The sequence below is a fragment of the Sminthopsis crassicaudata genome, chromosome 1 (assembly GCF_048593235.1).
Source record: "Sminthopsis crassicaudata isolate SCR6 chromosome 1, ASM4859323v1, whole genome shotgun sequence".
Classification (NCBI taxonomy): Eukaryota; Metazoa; Chordata; class Mammalia; order Dasyuromorphia; family Dasyuridae; genus Sminthopsis; species Sminthopsis crassicaudata.
The window spans coordinates 68485781-68498559 of NC_133617.1; the positions used below are offsets into that span (position 1 = coordinate 68485781).

General features: G+C 49.8%; 2 protein-coding genes across 3 annotated transcripts; both read right to left on the reverse strand.

The window, feature by feature from the left end:
- Positions 1–1128: 1128 nt before the first annotated feature.
- On the reverse strand, positions 1129–5643 carry TUBB4A (tubulin beta 4A class IVa). Its single transcript, XM_074309613.1, has 5 exons — positions 5299–5643; positions 4591–4690; positions 3666–3774; positions 3408–3518; positions 1129–2884 (listed from the first exon to the last, which is right to left on the reverse strand). The coding sequence occupies exons 2-5, from the start codon at positions 4645–4647 to the stop codon at positions 1824–1826; spliced, it is 1338 nt and encodes a 445-aa protein (XP_074165714.1). The 5' UTR covers positions 4648–4690; positions 5299–5643; the 3' UTR covers positions 1129–1823.
- Positions 5644–6245: 602 nt separating this feature from the next.
- On the reverse strand, positions 6246–12353 carry LOC141565887 (phospholipid phosphatase 3-like). Of its 2 annotated transcripts, none has more exons than XM_074309632.1 (7): positions 12250–12353; positions 10848–11052; positions 9496–9650; positions 8091–8365; positions 7651–7708; positions 7212–7376; positions 6246–6902 (listed from the first exon to the last, which is right to left on the reverse strand). In XM_074309632.1, exons 2-7 carry the CDS (start codon positions 11020–11022, stop codon positions 6801–6803), a joined length of 930 nt encoding a protein of 309 aa, XP_074165733.1. In that variant the 5' UTR covers positions 11023–11052; positions 12250–12353; the 3' UTR covers positions 6246–6800. The 2 variants fall into 2 exon arrangements, with proteins under 2 accessions (XP_074165733.1, XP_074165726.1); XM_074309625.1 differs by having other exon boundaries at positions 7212–7388; positions 12250–12352.
- Positions 12354–12779: the final 426 nt, after the last annotated feature.

Genomic DNA, 12779 nt, shown 5'->3' on the forward strand with positions numbered 1-12779 from the left:
AGATTGACCTCTATGTTAATAAAATTGGAATTAATTCTAGAAAAAAGAAAATTCTTGCTTCAGAGAGATGGAAAATCCCTCAAACATCCATATTCAATTTGATCAGGAGTCTCCTAAAGTATGCACATATATATGTATGTGTACATATATATGTGAATGCAGATACATGTGCTCACATGTATACATGCATCTAAGTTTGCTCTTGTTTTCAAAGCAGATTGTTTAAAGTCACTTGCTCACATACCAGTTTGACTCTCTGGTATGGCAATGTAAAACATTAGCCAGTGGGGAAACCAAGGTACAAGTTGGTAGAGTAGTTGACCTTTATGAAGTCCCTTCCAGTTGCAAAACCTATGATTTCTCTTTTCTCTCAAAACCATTAGCTTTAGGAATGGGTAAGGAAAACAAACATAATTTTGTGGATTTGCAAAAATGCTCTTCCACTGCCCTGAATCACAAATAATACCATTTGTCAGGGACCCAATGTATCTGTTTCAGTGAATTTTCAATATTTATACTGTTAAAGAAGGATTTTATTTTTTAAAAGTGCTCTCAGAGGTATTAAGAGGTAGAAGACCTGTGAATCTTGGTTCTCTTGCCGACTACCTGTGTAATCATAAGCAAGTCTCTTCATCTCAGTACAATGTAGAATTGGACTAGATTCCTTCCAACAGTGAAACCAATGACAGCTAATTCAATAACTGGAACTTAGCTCTAAAGACAGGCAACTAAAGAGTATGAAGCCAGGGGCTATGAGAATCTATGCTATTGCTGCTCCCACAAACCTGGGGTCCTTCTGTGTTTTATAGTCAGCCCTTCTCTAGGCTTCTGCCCTTTTCAGCTCTGCCTCCCTCCTAAGGGAGCATGATGGGGATTGGTGTCAGGTGACCAGACTCATGGCCTCGGGCTATTTTGAGCAGGGTGCGGCAGGTCATGCTCTCTAGCCCAGCTGCTGGCTGGGCACAAGTGCCAGGTCCCAGATATGGATTGGGGGACACGCACAGACTTCCCTGGACAACGGGAGAAAAAGATACTTCCTTATCCAAAGGGCCTATAATCCACTTCCCCTACACCAATTTTCCTCCTCCGAAGCCCACATACCTCCAAAGTAAGAATTCTCCACACAAGTGTGTTATCATGATTTTATTGTGTAAATGTTTAGGGACATTCACTGAGTCACACCCCCTCCCTGCCAGCCCCATCCAAATTACAACACTAGGCTAAGGTGGATATATTAGTGCATGCTCATTTGGAAAAATGAAAACGTGCCCAACAAAGCATAGGATGGAATTAATTGGAGGGGAAGAATTTATTTGGGAGAAGGGATACACTCAGGGACCAGGATTTAGGTCACAACTCCATCATTCATTCACTCGATGAGTATGACTCAAGACCCCTTTTTATGAAGAAGGGCTTGTAATCTCTAAAATTTCTTCTAGGTCTAAAACCCTCTCTTTCATGCCCCCCCTTCCAAGAGTAGTTTCAAAGAAAGCCTAGGACGGCCAAGGTTGGGAGGGGTAGAGAAGCTGAGGGAGAATTGGAGAAAAATGCGGGGGGAGAGTATCAGGGACATTGGGGTCATAAAGGATTGGGTGGGATCAGAGAAGCTGGATGTGGGTGGCCTGCAGATCAATTAGGGAGACAATAAAAGGGATTTAGAGGGATAAAGGTTTGGTGGGGTCAGAGGACAACATGAAGTCACGTGAAAAGCAGAGAAATTGAGGGAGCACAGGGTCATGGCCGAATCCAGGGGGAGGAGTATCAAGCAAGAGTGAGGATGATAAAGGGTCGGAACTGGGAAGGGTAATAGGGGTCTGTGTATTCTAGGCCACTTCTTCCTCCTCAGCTTCTTCCTCAAATTCTCCCTCTTCTGCCGTGGCATCTTGGTACTGCTGGTACTCAGAGACCAGGTCGTTCATATTGCTCTCAGCTTCAGTGAACTCCATCTCATCCATGCCCTCACCTGTGTACCAGTGAAGGAAGGCCTTCCGGCGGAACATGGCCGTGAACTGCTCGGAGATACGCTTGAAGAGCTCCTGGATGGCGGTGCTATTGCCAATGAAGGTGGCTGCCATCTTGAGACCACGGGGTGGGATGTCACACACTGCTGTCTTGACGTTGTTGGGGATCCACTCCACAAAGTAGCTACTGTTTTTGTTCTGCACATTCAGCATCTGCTCATCGACCTCCTTCATTGACATGCGGCCACGGAAGACGGCAGCCACCGTGAGGTAGCGCCCATGGCGGGGGTCGCAGGCTGCCATCATATTCTTGGCATCAAACATCTGCTGAGTGAGCTCGGGGACCGTCAGCGCTCTGTACTGCTGGCTCCCTCGGCTGGTGAGTGGGGCAAAGCCGGGCATGAAGAAATGGAGACGGGGAAAAGGGACCATGTTGACCGCAAGCTTTCGCAGGTCAGCATTGAGCTGGCCTGGGAAACGGAGACAGGTGGTGACTCCACTCATCGTGGCAGACACCAGATGGTTGAGGTCCCCATAGGTGGGTGTAGTGAGCTTGAGGGTACGGAAACAGATATCGTAGAGGGCCTCATTATCAATGCAGTAGGTCTCATCTGTGTTCTCCACTAGCTGGTGGACCGAGAGGGTTGCATTGTAAGGTTCCACCACAGTGTCTGACACCTTAGGTGAGGGTACCACGCTGAATGTGTTCATGATGCGATCTGGGTACTCCTCACGGATCTTGCTGATCAGCAGGGTGCCCATGCCTGAGCCTGTGCCCCCACCCAGTGAATGGGTCAGCTGGAAGCCCTGCAGACAGTCACAGCTCTCCGCCTCCTTCCGAACTACATCCAGGACTGAGTCCACTAACTCGGCACCCTCTGTGTAATGACCTTTGGCCCAGTTGTTCCCAGCCCCAGACTGGCCTGGAATGAACAAGGGAGGTCCTTAGTCACAGAAGGAGGAGGGGTTGGGACCCTAAAGCAAGCAGCCCACATTTTTTGGATAGCAACCCCTTAAGCAATTGTGAAATGAAGGGGCAGTTGAGAAGTAGGACTCCTGTGTTGTACTATTTGGACAGAGTTCCCGAGTTGGTTTTACTTCTGCTAAGAATGAAGCAGTACAAGATAGAGGGGAGAGAGAAAAGGGGGACAGCCTGGAAACCCAGTACCTTAAAAAGAAAAGGCTATTCCAGGGGCAGCTAGGGGGCCCAGTGGACAGAACACCAGCCCTGAAGTCAGGAGTTCAAATCTGGTCTCAGACACTTAATACTTCCCAGCTGTGTGACCCTGGGCAAGTCACTTAGCCCTAATTGCCTCAGCCAAAAAAAAGAAAAAAGAAAAGGCTATTCTTGCAGCCGCCCCCAACTTTTTGGAAGAGGCGTGTGGGTATTTTTGGTCTCTATAAGCACAATAATAATAATCATGCATCTGTCTCTCCATCACTCACCAAAGACAAAGTTGTCTGGCCTGAAGATTTGCCCAAAGGGGCCAGAACGGACTGAGTCCATGGTCCCGGGTTCCAGGTCCACCAGTACTGCACGGGGCACATATTTCCCTCCTAAGGAGAGAAATCTGTCAGAGCTGGGGTAGAATACATTTGCTTTGTTTCCATTTTCTACCTCCTACCCCAGCTCCCATCAGGCACCAGGTGAGCAGACCACCCCAATGGGGACACCAATCATAAGCTCCTGGAAGACTGGCTCACCTGTGGCCTCATTGTAGTAAACATTGATCCTTTCCAGCTGGAGGTCACTATCGCCATGGTAAGTGCCCGTCGGGTCAATGCCATGCTCATCACTGATCACTTCCCAGAACTAGGGCAAGAAAAATCATGAAGAGGGTGGGGTCAGGGCCTCTCTACAGGGAAGAAGGATCTTCTCTCCCCCCATCTCCCATCCACACAACACTCCCAGCATATAACAAGGGCCTCAGTCTCCGTTATACACAAGGTGAGGAGAGAAAGGAGGGGAATCAGTGACATCAGGGATGGTGAGCGACAGAAAGCATCCAGGGACTGACAAGACTGACAATCCATGGGAGGGGCAGGCCCGGGAAGCGCCCAGGAGACATGGACGGGCAGAATAGACGGAGAAAGGAGAAAGGGAGGGCTGCACCCTCTCCGCCCGGGGGTTCTCGGGGCAGGGCTGGCCTGTCGCCGGGACCCAACAACGGGGCATGTGTGTGTGCTAGGGTGGGAGAGGATGTTGGCGCAGAGAACAAGGGCGGGTCTATTTATATCTGCAGGGTCCGCTAGAGCCAGCAAGAGCCAGCTGTGCAGCCCGAGCCCCTCCCCTCCCCAGAACGCCGCGGCCACCGCTGCAGGGGCACAGTCTTCCACGTCCCCTCCCCCACCTCACCGGCTCCCCCAGCCCATTTACTTCTCTGCCCCAAGTGACACTCTAGGCTTCACCCTCCCCCTGCTTTATTAGGACTCCAGATCTCCCCCACGGGGAGGAGTGGGAGAGAACAATACTGCCTATAGGACTTTCTGGATAGGGGGAAGGGGGACGGAGAGCTCTGCACCTCTCTCTATCCCGTATACCCCTCACCCCACCTTGGGGCCCCAGGCCCTCCCCAAGCACCCTGCTCTGCGCACGCGCCTCCTGGAAGGGAGAGAAAGCTGCCCCCACCTTAGCTCCGATCTGGTTGCCGCACTGGCCCGCCTGCAGGTGCACGATCTCGCGCATGGTGGCCGCGGGGGGGCGCGCGCGCGCTCCAGTCCTCGCACTCCTGGGGAGGGGTAGGCGCGCGCCGAGTGAGTCTCTCCAGCCCTGCCGCCCCTTATATGTCCCCTCGCGCAGCTTAGCGTCACCATCACGTCACTCTCACCCCCGCCCCCTCCCTCCCTGCTGATCCGGCTCACTGCCCTCCCACGGTTCCGCCCAGATAAAATTCTCTCTGGGCGCGTGCGCGTTTTATCTCGCTGCACCTGCAACCTCTGGGATGGGGGCCGTGGCTGTGGCCACATGCGATTCTCCGTGGGTCCGTGGGGGGGCGTCTCCCTGCGCACTGCGACTGCCTCTCCTTTGCGGAAGAAGGAGTGACCATTCCCAGTCCGACCCCTTTTCTCTCCTCCTCGCGAGCTAAGTCAGCCCAACTCTGGGACTGGCCGGGACGCGAACTCTGAACCTGACCTGCACGCCGGCCCCTCCCCCCCCCCTTCCCCCGGGCTTTCCCTTCCGTTCTGCTAGATCCATACCCACCTGGCCCTCGCTCTCCTTTCCCGAGCCTCTGGGACCGGAGACCCAGCGGAAAGGTGGTGGGCGTGGCTGGAGGTGGGGCGTAAATGGGGGTGAGGAGAAAAAGCGGGGAAGGTGAAGGTTTCAGCGGAAAGGTACCTTAGAGCTTTGCTCTCCGCTCACTCCTGGTTACGAGCGACGCGTAGTTGGGTCGGAAGGGTCTGAGCTTCAGGTTGTATGAGTTTGGGGAGCCAGAGCCTCGGAGATAGGTTTGGGGTAAAGGCTCCCGGATGGAGTGGGAGGCGGAGGCCCGGGCCCCAAGCGTTCTGTCTCCCGGGTTGGAGGCCCTGACTCCGCTTGGGGAGGAGTTAATGTTGACCTCTCCCCACCTAGGCTGGCTGGGCCCTCCCTTTGTTCTGCTGCTCCCCTGGCGGGTGGTGGTAGTAGAGATGGGGATGAGGGGGATGGGCCCTGCACATGACGAAAGGAGCCCCACAGTCTGTCTCGGGACTACGTGCTACAATAAGCCAATATATATGCGACATGTGGTTGCTTCCAGGCAACTTGGAGTGCCACCCATGCCAAGAATCTACCTTCTCCCCGTCTCTCTATACGGTTCCCCCTCCCCACCCCCGCAGAGACTGCAAATCCCTTGTACTCCAAGGCTCCAGCCTTATTGGTTTTCTCCCCAAGCCGGGCTTGAATGCTGTGGTTCCCCCCCCCCCCCCCCCCCCGGCCCCAGCCCGGTCTTTAGGAGGCTTCCTAGATCCCTGGGGTAAGGGAATTTGCTGTGCTTCTGGACAGGCTGTGCTAGGAGAGGCGCTAAGAACAGTCTTCTACCCAGCCCCACTGTGTCCTTAGGGCGGAAAGGGTCATTAAAAATCATCATTTTACTTTTTACTGATAGAGAATCAGAGACCCAGAAAGGGGAAGAGACTTAGCTAATATCACACAGTGAGTTACTGGGAGCGCTAGGTTGAAAACGCAGGTTTCCTTATTCCCAGCCTGTACTTTTTACTTGGGCAGAAAATGTGGAGATTCACCGTCCCCCGCCCTCATTCAATATCTGTATCCAGACGGTCCCTCAGAAGTATCTCACCCTCAACCACCAAGTGAACCATTTATTGTAAAACAATGTTCACGTTACATTGTTGCAGGACTCTGGGAAGTCTCAAGGATAAGGACTGAGAGGGAGGGTGCTTCCTAAACCGTAGTCCTTAAGTTCTTGGACACATCCCTCCTCATCATGGACAGAGGGCATGAAAAGAGAGCCCATCTGAGGTGGGATTTCTTGTTTTAAGCCCCCCAGGGAAGGGCCAACTTCCTGTTAAAATGGCCTGAAGAAGGCTACTGCTTCCCATACTCTTTTACAACAAGTAGTTCCTTTTATAGTCTGATAGCTGAGTATTGCTCACGAAGGTGAAGATAGGATTTCCTTATGCCTTATTCCTTCCAGTCACTTGGTATCTTCAGGTTGTGTTGAGGACTTTTGTGAAAGAGTAGAGTTTGAATTTGTTGATCCATGGTCTTCAAACAATACTGAAAGTGCTTGGGGAGGTAGGAAAGAAGAGGGGGAGCAATAGGATCTATTTTGTGATCCTGGTGGGAGAACATCAAGCTTCCCGTGGCTGGTGGACAACTGGGGTTGAGGGACCCCAAGATTAGCAACTAGTCTGTTCACTTGAATCCTGGTTTTCAGAGCAGGAGGAAGAGCCTGAAGACAAGCACTTTTCAGAAGAAAATATATCCGAGATAACGAAGACCTGTGGGAGGGTATACCAAAGGAGTGTGTTCTCTATCCCAGGCTTACCTCTGGCATTTGGGGTCCCAGATCCCTCCCAGAGGATAGTCCTGGCCTTCTTTCCTGATCTCTGGTATCCACATGACTTCAGAACGCTTTACCATTTATCACCAACCCCACAATCTTCATATCACAGAGGGGAAGCAATTTGCTCAAGGTCACATATCAAGGTTCCAAGTCCCAGTCAGGTCATCCTTTTTTCTATAGTAGGATCCTAATACAACTATCTGGGGCTCCCTAGTGTTCCCATTTCCCTAAGGGTAGAACCTACCACCCAGAGGGCTGTGATCAGTCCCTGTAAAAAGCCAGTGAATACATCTGAAGGATGATGCCAATAATCTTGAATTCTAAAGTAGCCCACCACCAAAGGCAAGGGCAGAAGGATGGTTTGAAGCATGAGCCGGAGCCATTTGGACCCCTTCCAAATCAAACGAGCCTGCAGGTAGAGCTGGAGATAGAGCGACAATAGAGGCCCAGCCCTTGTAGAGGGCTGGATTCGTCTTTTTGCCTGTCCCACTACCCTCACATGACCAGGCATGGCTGCTTGTCTTCCCTGACAAAGGCTGCCTGGGTGACAAAAGCCAGTTCTGTTTGGGTTGTGCCATGCTGTGCTCAGCTCCGAAGCCTCTCTCTGGGAGCACAATAGAGTCATCTTTGGATTCTGTGCAGACCCACGGCCTCCTCCCATTCTTCCTTTCACAGATACTCACCATCAGATAGATCACACAGTACATAGAGAAGGCAGCATCACCAGAAAAGAAGGATTTCCTGCAGTGGTAGGCAAGTGGGGCAGCTAATGAAATGCAGGTCCTAAAGGATGCTGGAATATAAGACTTTCTACAGCAATCTTTGCTATGGGCAACCCCAAACCTCCCTCCCAAAGAAATCACAGAACAGTAGAATACCTATGATCAGAGCAAGAAGCCATCTACTAAATCAAGAAACATTTGAGTGAGGAGAGTCCTTAGAACACAGAACATTGAATGTCCAATCTAGAAGGCTCAAGGCTAAGGACTGAGACTCTGGGACTTGAATCCAGGTCTCATGACTCCCAGCCTAGTGCCTTTCCCATTATAACCAATTGAATGACAATTTCCTACAGACTCCCTCCCCTCCACTCTTTCCCAAGCCAGCTGGCAGCTCCCCTTACCTAGCCTTGGATACTTCAGTTGGGTTCCCAGTGCAGCTATAGTTAGTGATATAGCCAGTGCTGCATTGCAGGTAGGTTGGTTGGCACACATCCAGGAAGTTGGGACGGAGGCGGCCTGTGAAAATCTTGACAATACTGGTGAAAGATTGATTCACAGTAACTCCAAAGAAGAAGGCACTCAGCTCCCTATAGAGCATGGTCATGTAAGTGCTGCTCAATAGCATTGGTGAGGTCAGCTCCTGAAATTGTAACCACTGTAGCTCTCCCAGGATGATCTGTGGCAGCATTTGAATCCATTACCCACTTTGTCCCAGGAGACCCATTATCCTTCCTAAGCTTCTGACAGTTTTGTAAGAGTCTATCTTGGAAACCCTGTTTGGATCCATTGAAATCAAAGTTGGGAATGGGAGGAGTCAAAATCAGGCCATTAATTATGTGTATGATGGCTCTCTTGTTCCATGTGGAGGATGGGCACAAACCTGCCATCTTTCTCTATCTAGGTGGGGGTAAACGCCAGATTCCCTCTACAAGACCCTTCTCCAAGGTAGGATTTTTGATGTGTGGGAAAATACAGAACTTTTCATATTGACCAAGAAAATGACAAGCTTCTGCTAGTCATTGGGGAAAAAAAAAAAAAAAAAAAAAGTAGGATCTCTCATGTTGCCAGAAAAAAGGTAAATTTTCTGAATAATAACAAGCATTTTTACAGCGTTTTAAGATTTGCAAAGAGTTTTACGTATTTTAGTTGATCTTCACAACTTTGGGAGGTGGTAATATTATTCTCCGAGAAAACTGAAGCATAGGAAAATTCCCCTGGTATTACATAGCTAATAAGTGTCCGAGGCAGAATTCAAATTCAGGTCTTTCTGACTTTTGAGCCCAGAAAGTTGGGACTTCTGCTACCCAAAGAAAGAGTAATAAATGCTGATTTTATAAAGTACTTTCAAAGCTTATTCTGTCATTATCTCATTTAATCCCTTAAAGGCTCAATACTACTATAATGTGCCTCTTGGGGTTGAGAGAGTTCTATCTTAAATTAATATAGAAATGGAAAATACTATTATTTCCCCCACTTTACAAATGAGGAAACAGATTAGGGTAAATGGCTTGCCTTAAATGACAGAACTAGCAAGGATTGGAGGTCAGATTTTGACTTTAGATTCATTAGTGTGATAACGCTTTGAGGAAAGAATTGATGCTGTATATTTCATTTGTTGGGATGGGATGCATAGATATGCATAGAATATCAGAGCTAGAAAAGACTTTAGGGTATGAGACTAGTTTATTTGGAAGACACCTTAGCAATAAGGTTTATTAACCCCAACATTTTGCAGATGACAAAACCAAGGCCCAGAGAAAGGAAGGACATTGGTTAAGAACTGCTCTTTCTCCCTTCCCCACTTACAGAGGTGATGGAGATGAAAAGGCCGGTGCAGGCGAGGACAGTTTTGTCAATGGTCTGAACTTTTAGTGGGTATTTGATGCTATTGTCATCGCAGTAGAAGCCAACATGGATGGGATCTACGATATTTGCCTCACACAGGAAGAAGGGAATGAAGACTAGGAATAGAACAATATTTCCAGTGATTTCCTAAATTATCACACAAGATGAAGGTCTAGAGCTGCACATGTTCAGGGTAGGGAGGGGCATGGAGGAAACCCAACTTTCCTGAAAAGATAGTTCCCAAGTTCTTGTTATGACATGGGATGAGGGAAAGCCTTAGGGGAGGATGTCTCAGTGGCCCAGACCCTGACTAGACATGATGAGGGCTGATAATGTGGTCACTATTCTGGCTGTGTTTCTGCCTTCTGAAGGTGGGATGGGAGGGTAGTCTGTTCTGTGTTTCCCTCCTGGTGCTGGGAGAAAGTCTGGGATTGTGACCCCAAGCAGGGGTGTGAGCCCCTGATTTTTTTGTGGAAGTGAGTGTTATTGTAATTGTGTCAAGGTGTGTCTTGAGACAGGTATGACATGGAAGAAGGGGGTCTTGGGCTGTTCTAGCATTCCTTGTTTATAATACAGAGGGTCACCAGCTCAAAAATATTTGTGTCAGGAGCTGCACATGGCTGGAAAACTTGAATTGTACACTAAGGTGACTCGTCCCAGTTTCTTCCCTCTGATGGAATCCTTAGATGTGGGGCTATGGGCAGGGAATTGCTCTGCACCTCCCAAACAAGGTGACATGCCTGACCAGTGGGAGTGGGGGAAAGAATTGGAACAAGGAGTCATTAATGAGACCACAGGATTTGGAACCATAAAGCCCTTAAAAATCATTTAGTCCAATCCACTCACTTGAGAAACTGAGGTCTAGAGGGAGCAATATGATTTCCCTAAGACCATGCATCTATTAAATAAATGGTGGGGCAGATATAAAAACCCAGCTTCTCTGACTCCCAATCTAGTGTTCTGCCATGCTACAACAAATAAGAGCTGGAGTAGAGCCTGAGGTGGAAGTGAGCCAGTTTACAGATTACTCCTCCTGTTCACTCACCCTCCAGACCTGTTGGCTACCCTTCACCTACACACAGGTCTACGAGTGTTCCAGGTGCTACATGCAGCCTTTTGAGGGTGCAGAAGCAGAGGAGGAACAAGGGAAATTGAACTCATTCCTGAGCTCCCTAGGCCTGAGGAACTTTGTAGAAAGCTGCTTATGCTACATTCTAGCCTCTCTTCCAAAAGAAGGACCCCTGCTATCCTTGACCTATTCCTGTGACCCTGACCTCGAACTTAAGCCTTCAGTTGTAACCCAATGGACTTACCCAGAAGTATGCACATCAGGTCCACCAAGAGTAATTTCTTATTGTAGCCATGGGCATATGAACTGTCCTTTTGAGCAGTCACCTGGTCTGTGTGTCTGTCATCACGCCAGACTCGATGGCCAGATTCTTGCTTGGCTAAAACCTGGCCGTCTGGCTTGAACTCTGGCTTGTTCATGAAGACAGTGAAAGGAATCTGAGGTCCTACCTAAAACCAATTTAAAAGGGGCACCTGCTTGGCTTCCAGAATAGGGAGATGGGTTACCCAATGGCCTTCTTGTGGGTTGGGTGAAGTGTGAGAATGCTAATATAACACCCCTCCTTACCCTATTCTCTTTGGTGGAGGCTGGAAGAGTGAAGGGTCTAGATCAACTGCCCTGGACACCAGTCAAGTTTAGATGTTCCAGCAGGCAGGAACAGGCAGAAAACAGAGGAGGGAGGATTTTGGGTCCAGTTGGGTGGAGCCAGAACTGAGGGAGAGAGTGAAGGCTGGTTCAGCCTTGAGTCACCCATGTGGGGATAATGTGTAGGGGAGTACAAAGCCCTGGGAAATACTGAAGGTAGAGATATTATGCAGAAAGTGAGGCAGGGAAAGCTGAAGAGGAAGGGGACATTGGAGGTGACACTGAGGAAGAACCACAGAACATCAAGAGGATAGATGGGGAGGGATGAACTGTTGAGTTTCTATGGAGGGAGGGGAGGAGAGATGGTGAAGGCACTTTTATCAAGGACCTATAACTCCAGGCCAAAAGATTTGGTCAAGTCTAGGGAGAAAAAGAAAAGAGGATGATCAGGGAGGGAAGGTTCCTGGGGATCATCCTTCCCTGGGCTTTTGGAGATTGGGCTTGAAGACAAAAGTTCACAGCTGGAAGGACTCAAGGAGTAACTTTGTTGTCTAGGACTGAGTCAGATCTGGAGGGATGGACCTAGAAGCTAATAGTTGGGTTGGGGTAATGTCTGGAGGTAAGGGCCAGAAGGCCATGGGGTTATAAACTAGAAGGATGATTCCAGCCTCTTCACAGGAAGAGGAAACTAAGGGCCATTGAGAAGTGGCTTGCCCATGGTCACACAGGCAGTAAATAGATGGGATTCAAATCTGGATTCCCTGGTTTCAGAGCAGTGCACTTTCCAGGTCACGGGATGGGTTAGACCCAGAAGCCGGGAAGGGTCTGGATTTGGAGGTGTGGAGCCCAGGAGAAGGCTGGATTTGAAGCTGGGCGTTGGGGGCTGGGTTGGTCCTGAGGCTAGAGCTTGGGCCCAGGCGATGCCCAAAGTTGGGAGGGCTATGTCCGGCCTGGGCAAGGGCCGGAGGCTCAGGGTGTGCCCTTAGTATACACCCAACCCCAGATTCCATTCAGTTTCCAGAATATGTTTCAACGATCGTGATTTGTATCTGGCTGCTCACCCTGAGATTGGCCCTGGCCTGGTCCAGTCCTCAGGTGTGGACCGCAGCTAGAACCTAGCGGGCTACCGGGATGTCACCGCACTTGCACCGGCCAGTTAGCTTCAGCGCGCCGCACTCCAGAGCCAGTAAGGGGCGGGGTGAGAGGCTGCTGATTGGGTGGGAGCCGCCAGCTACGGCCAATGGCAAGCGATGTGCCCCATTTCTCCCGCCTTCCCCCTTTTTACCTCATTTTTATTCCTTTCAATCAGTCAGGTTGGAAACTGGTTAGGGATTAACCAGAACAGAATTCCTACATAGCTAGTTCTATTTTACAGACGGGAAGACTGAGGGCTAGAAAGGGACAGCTCATTGCCAAGGTTACACAGAGGCAGAATAGGGGGTCGAATCCAGGGTCCCCGACATAATCTCCCTGTGTGTGTTTGGTTTTGGAAGTGTGTCTGAGCATTGTGTGCATAGGAAGATGTGTGCTGTGTGCTTGAGAATGTGTCTGTGATACACGTGGGTGTCCCAGGCCTAACTTTCCCCGGGAC

What these genes read in the sequence shown, in the direction of transcription:
- LOC141565887 (XM_074309625.1), bottom strand. Translation starts at nt 11,022, where the DNA reads ATGAACAAGCCAGAGTTCAAGCCAGACGGCCAGGTTTTAGCCAAGCAA. An exon ending in CCTGATGTGCATACTTCTGG is followed by an intron (nt 9,651 to 10,847) that starts GTAAGTCCATTG and finishes TTCTATTCCTAG; the next exon opens with TCTTCATTCCCTTCTTCCTG. An exon ending in TTTTCATCTCCATCACCTCT is followed by an intron (nt 8,366 to 9,495) that starts GTAAGTGGGGAA and finishes ATGCTGCCACAG; the next exon opens with ATCATCCTGGGAGAGCTACA.
- TUBB4A (XM_074309613.1), bottom strand. Translation starts at nt 4,647, where the DNA reads ATGCGCGAGATCGTGCACCTGCAGGCGGGCCAGTGCGGCAACCAGATC. An exon ending in GCAACCAGATCGGAGCTAAG is followed by an intron (nt 3,775 to 4,590) that starts GTGGGGGCAGCT and finishes TTCTTGCCCTAG; the next exon opens with TTCTGGGAAGTGATCAGTGA. An exon ending in TTACTACAATGAGGCCACAG is followed by an intron (nt 3,519 to 3,665) that starts GTGAGCCAGTCT and finishes TTCTCTCCTTAG; the next exon opens with GAGGGAAATATGTGCCCCGT.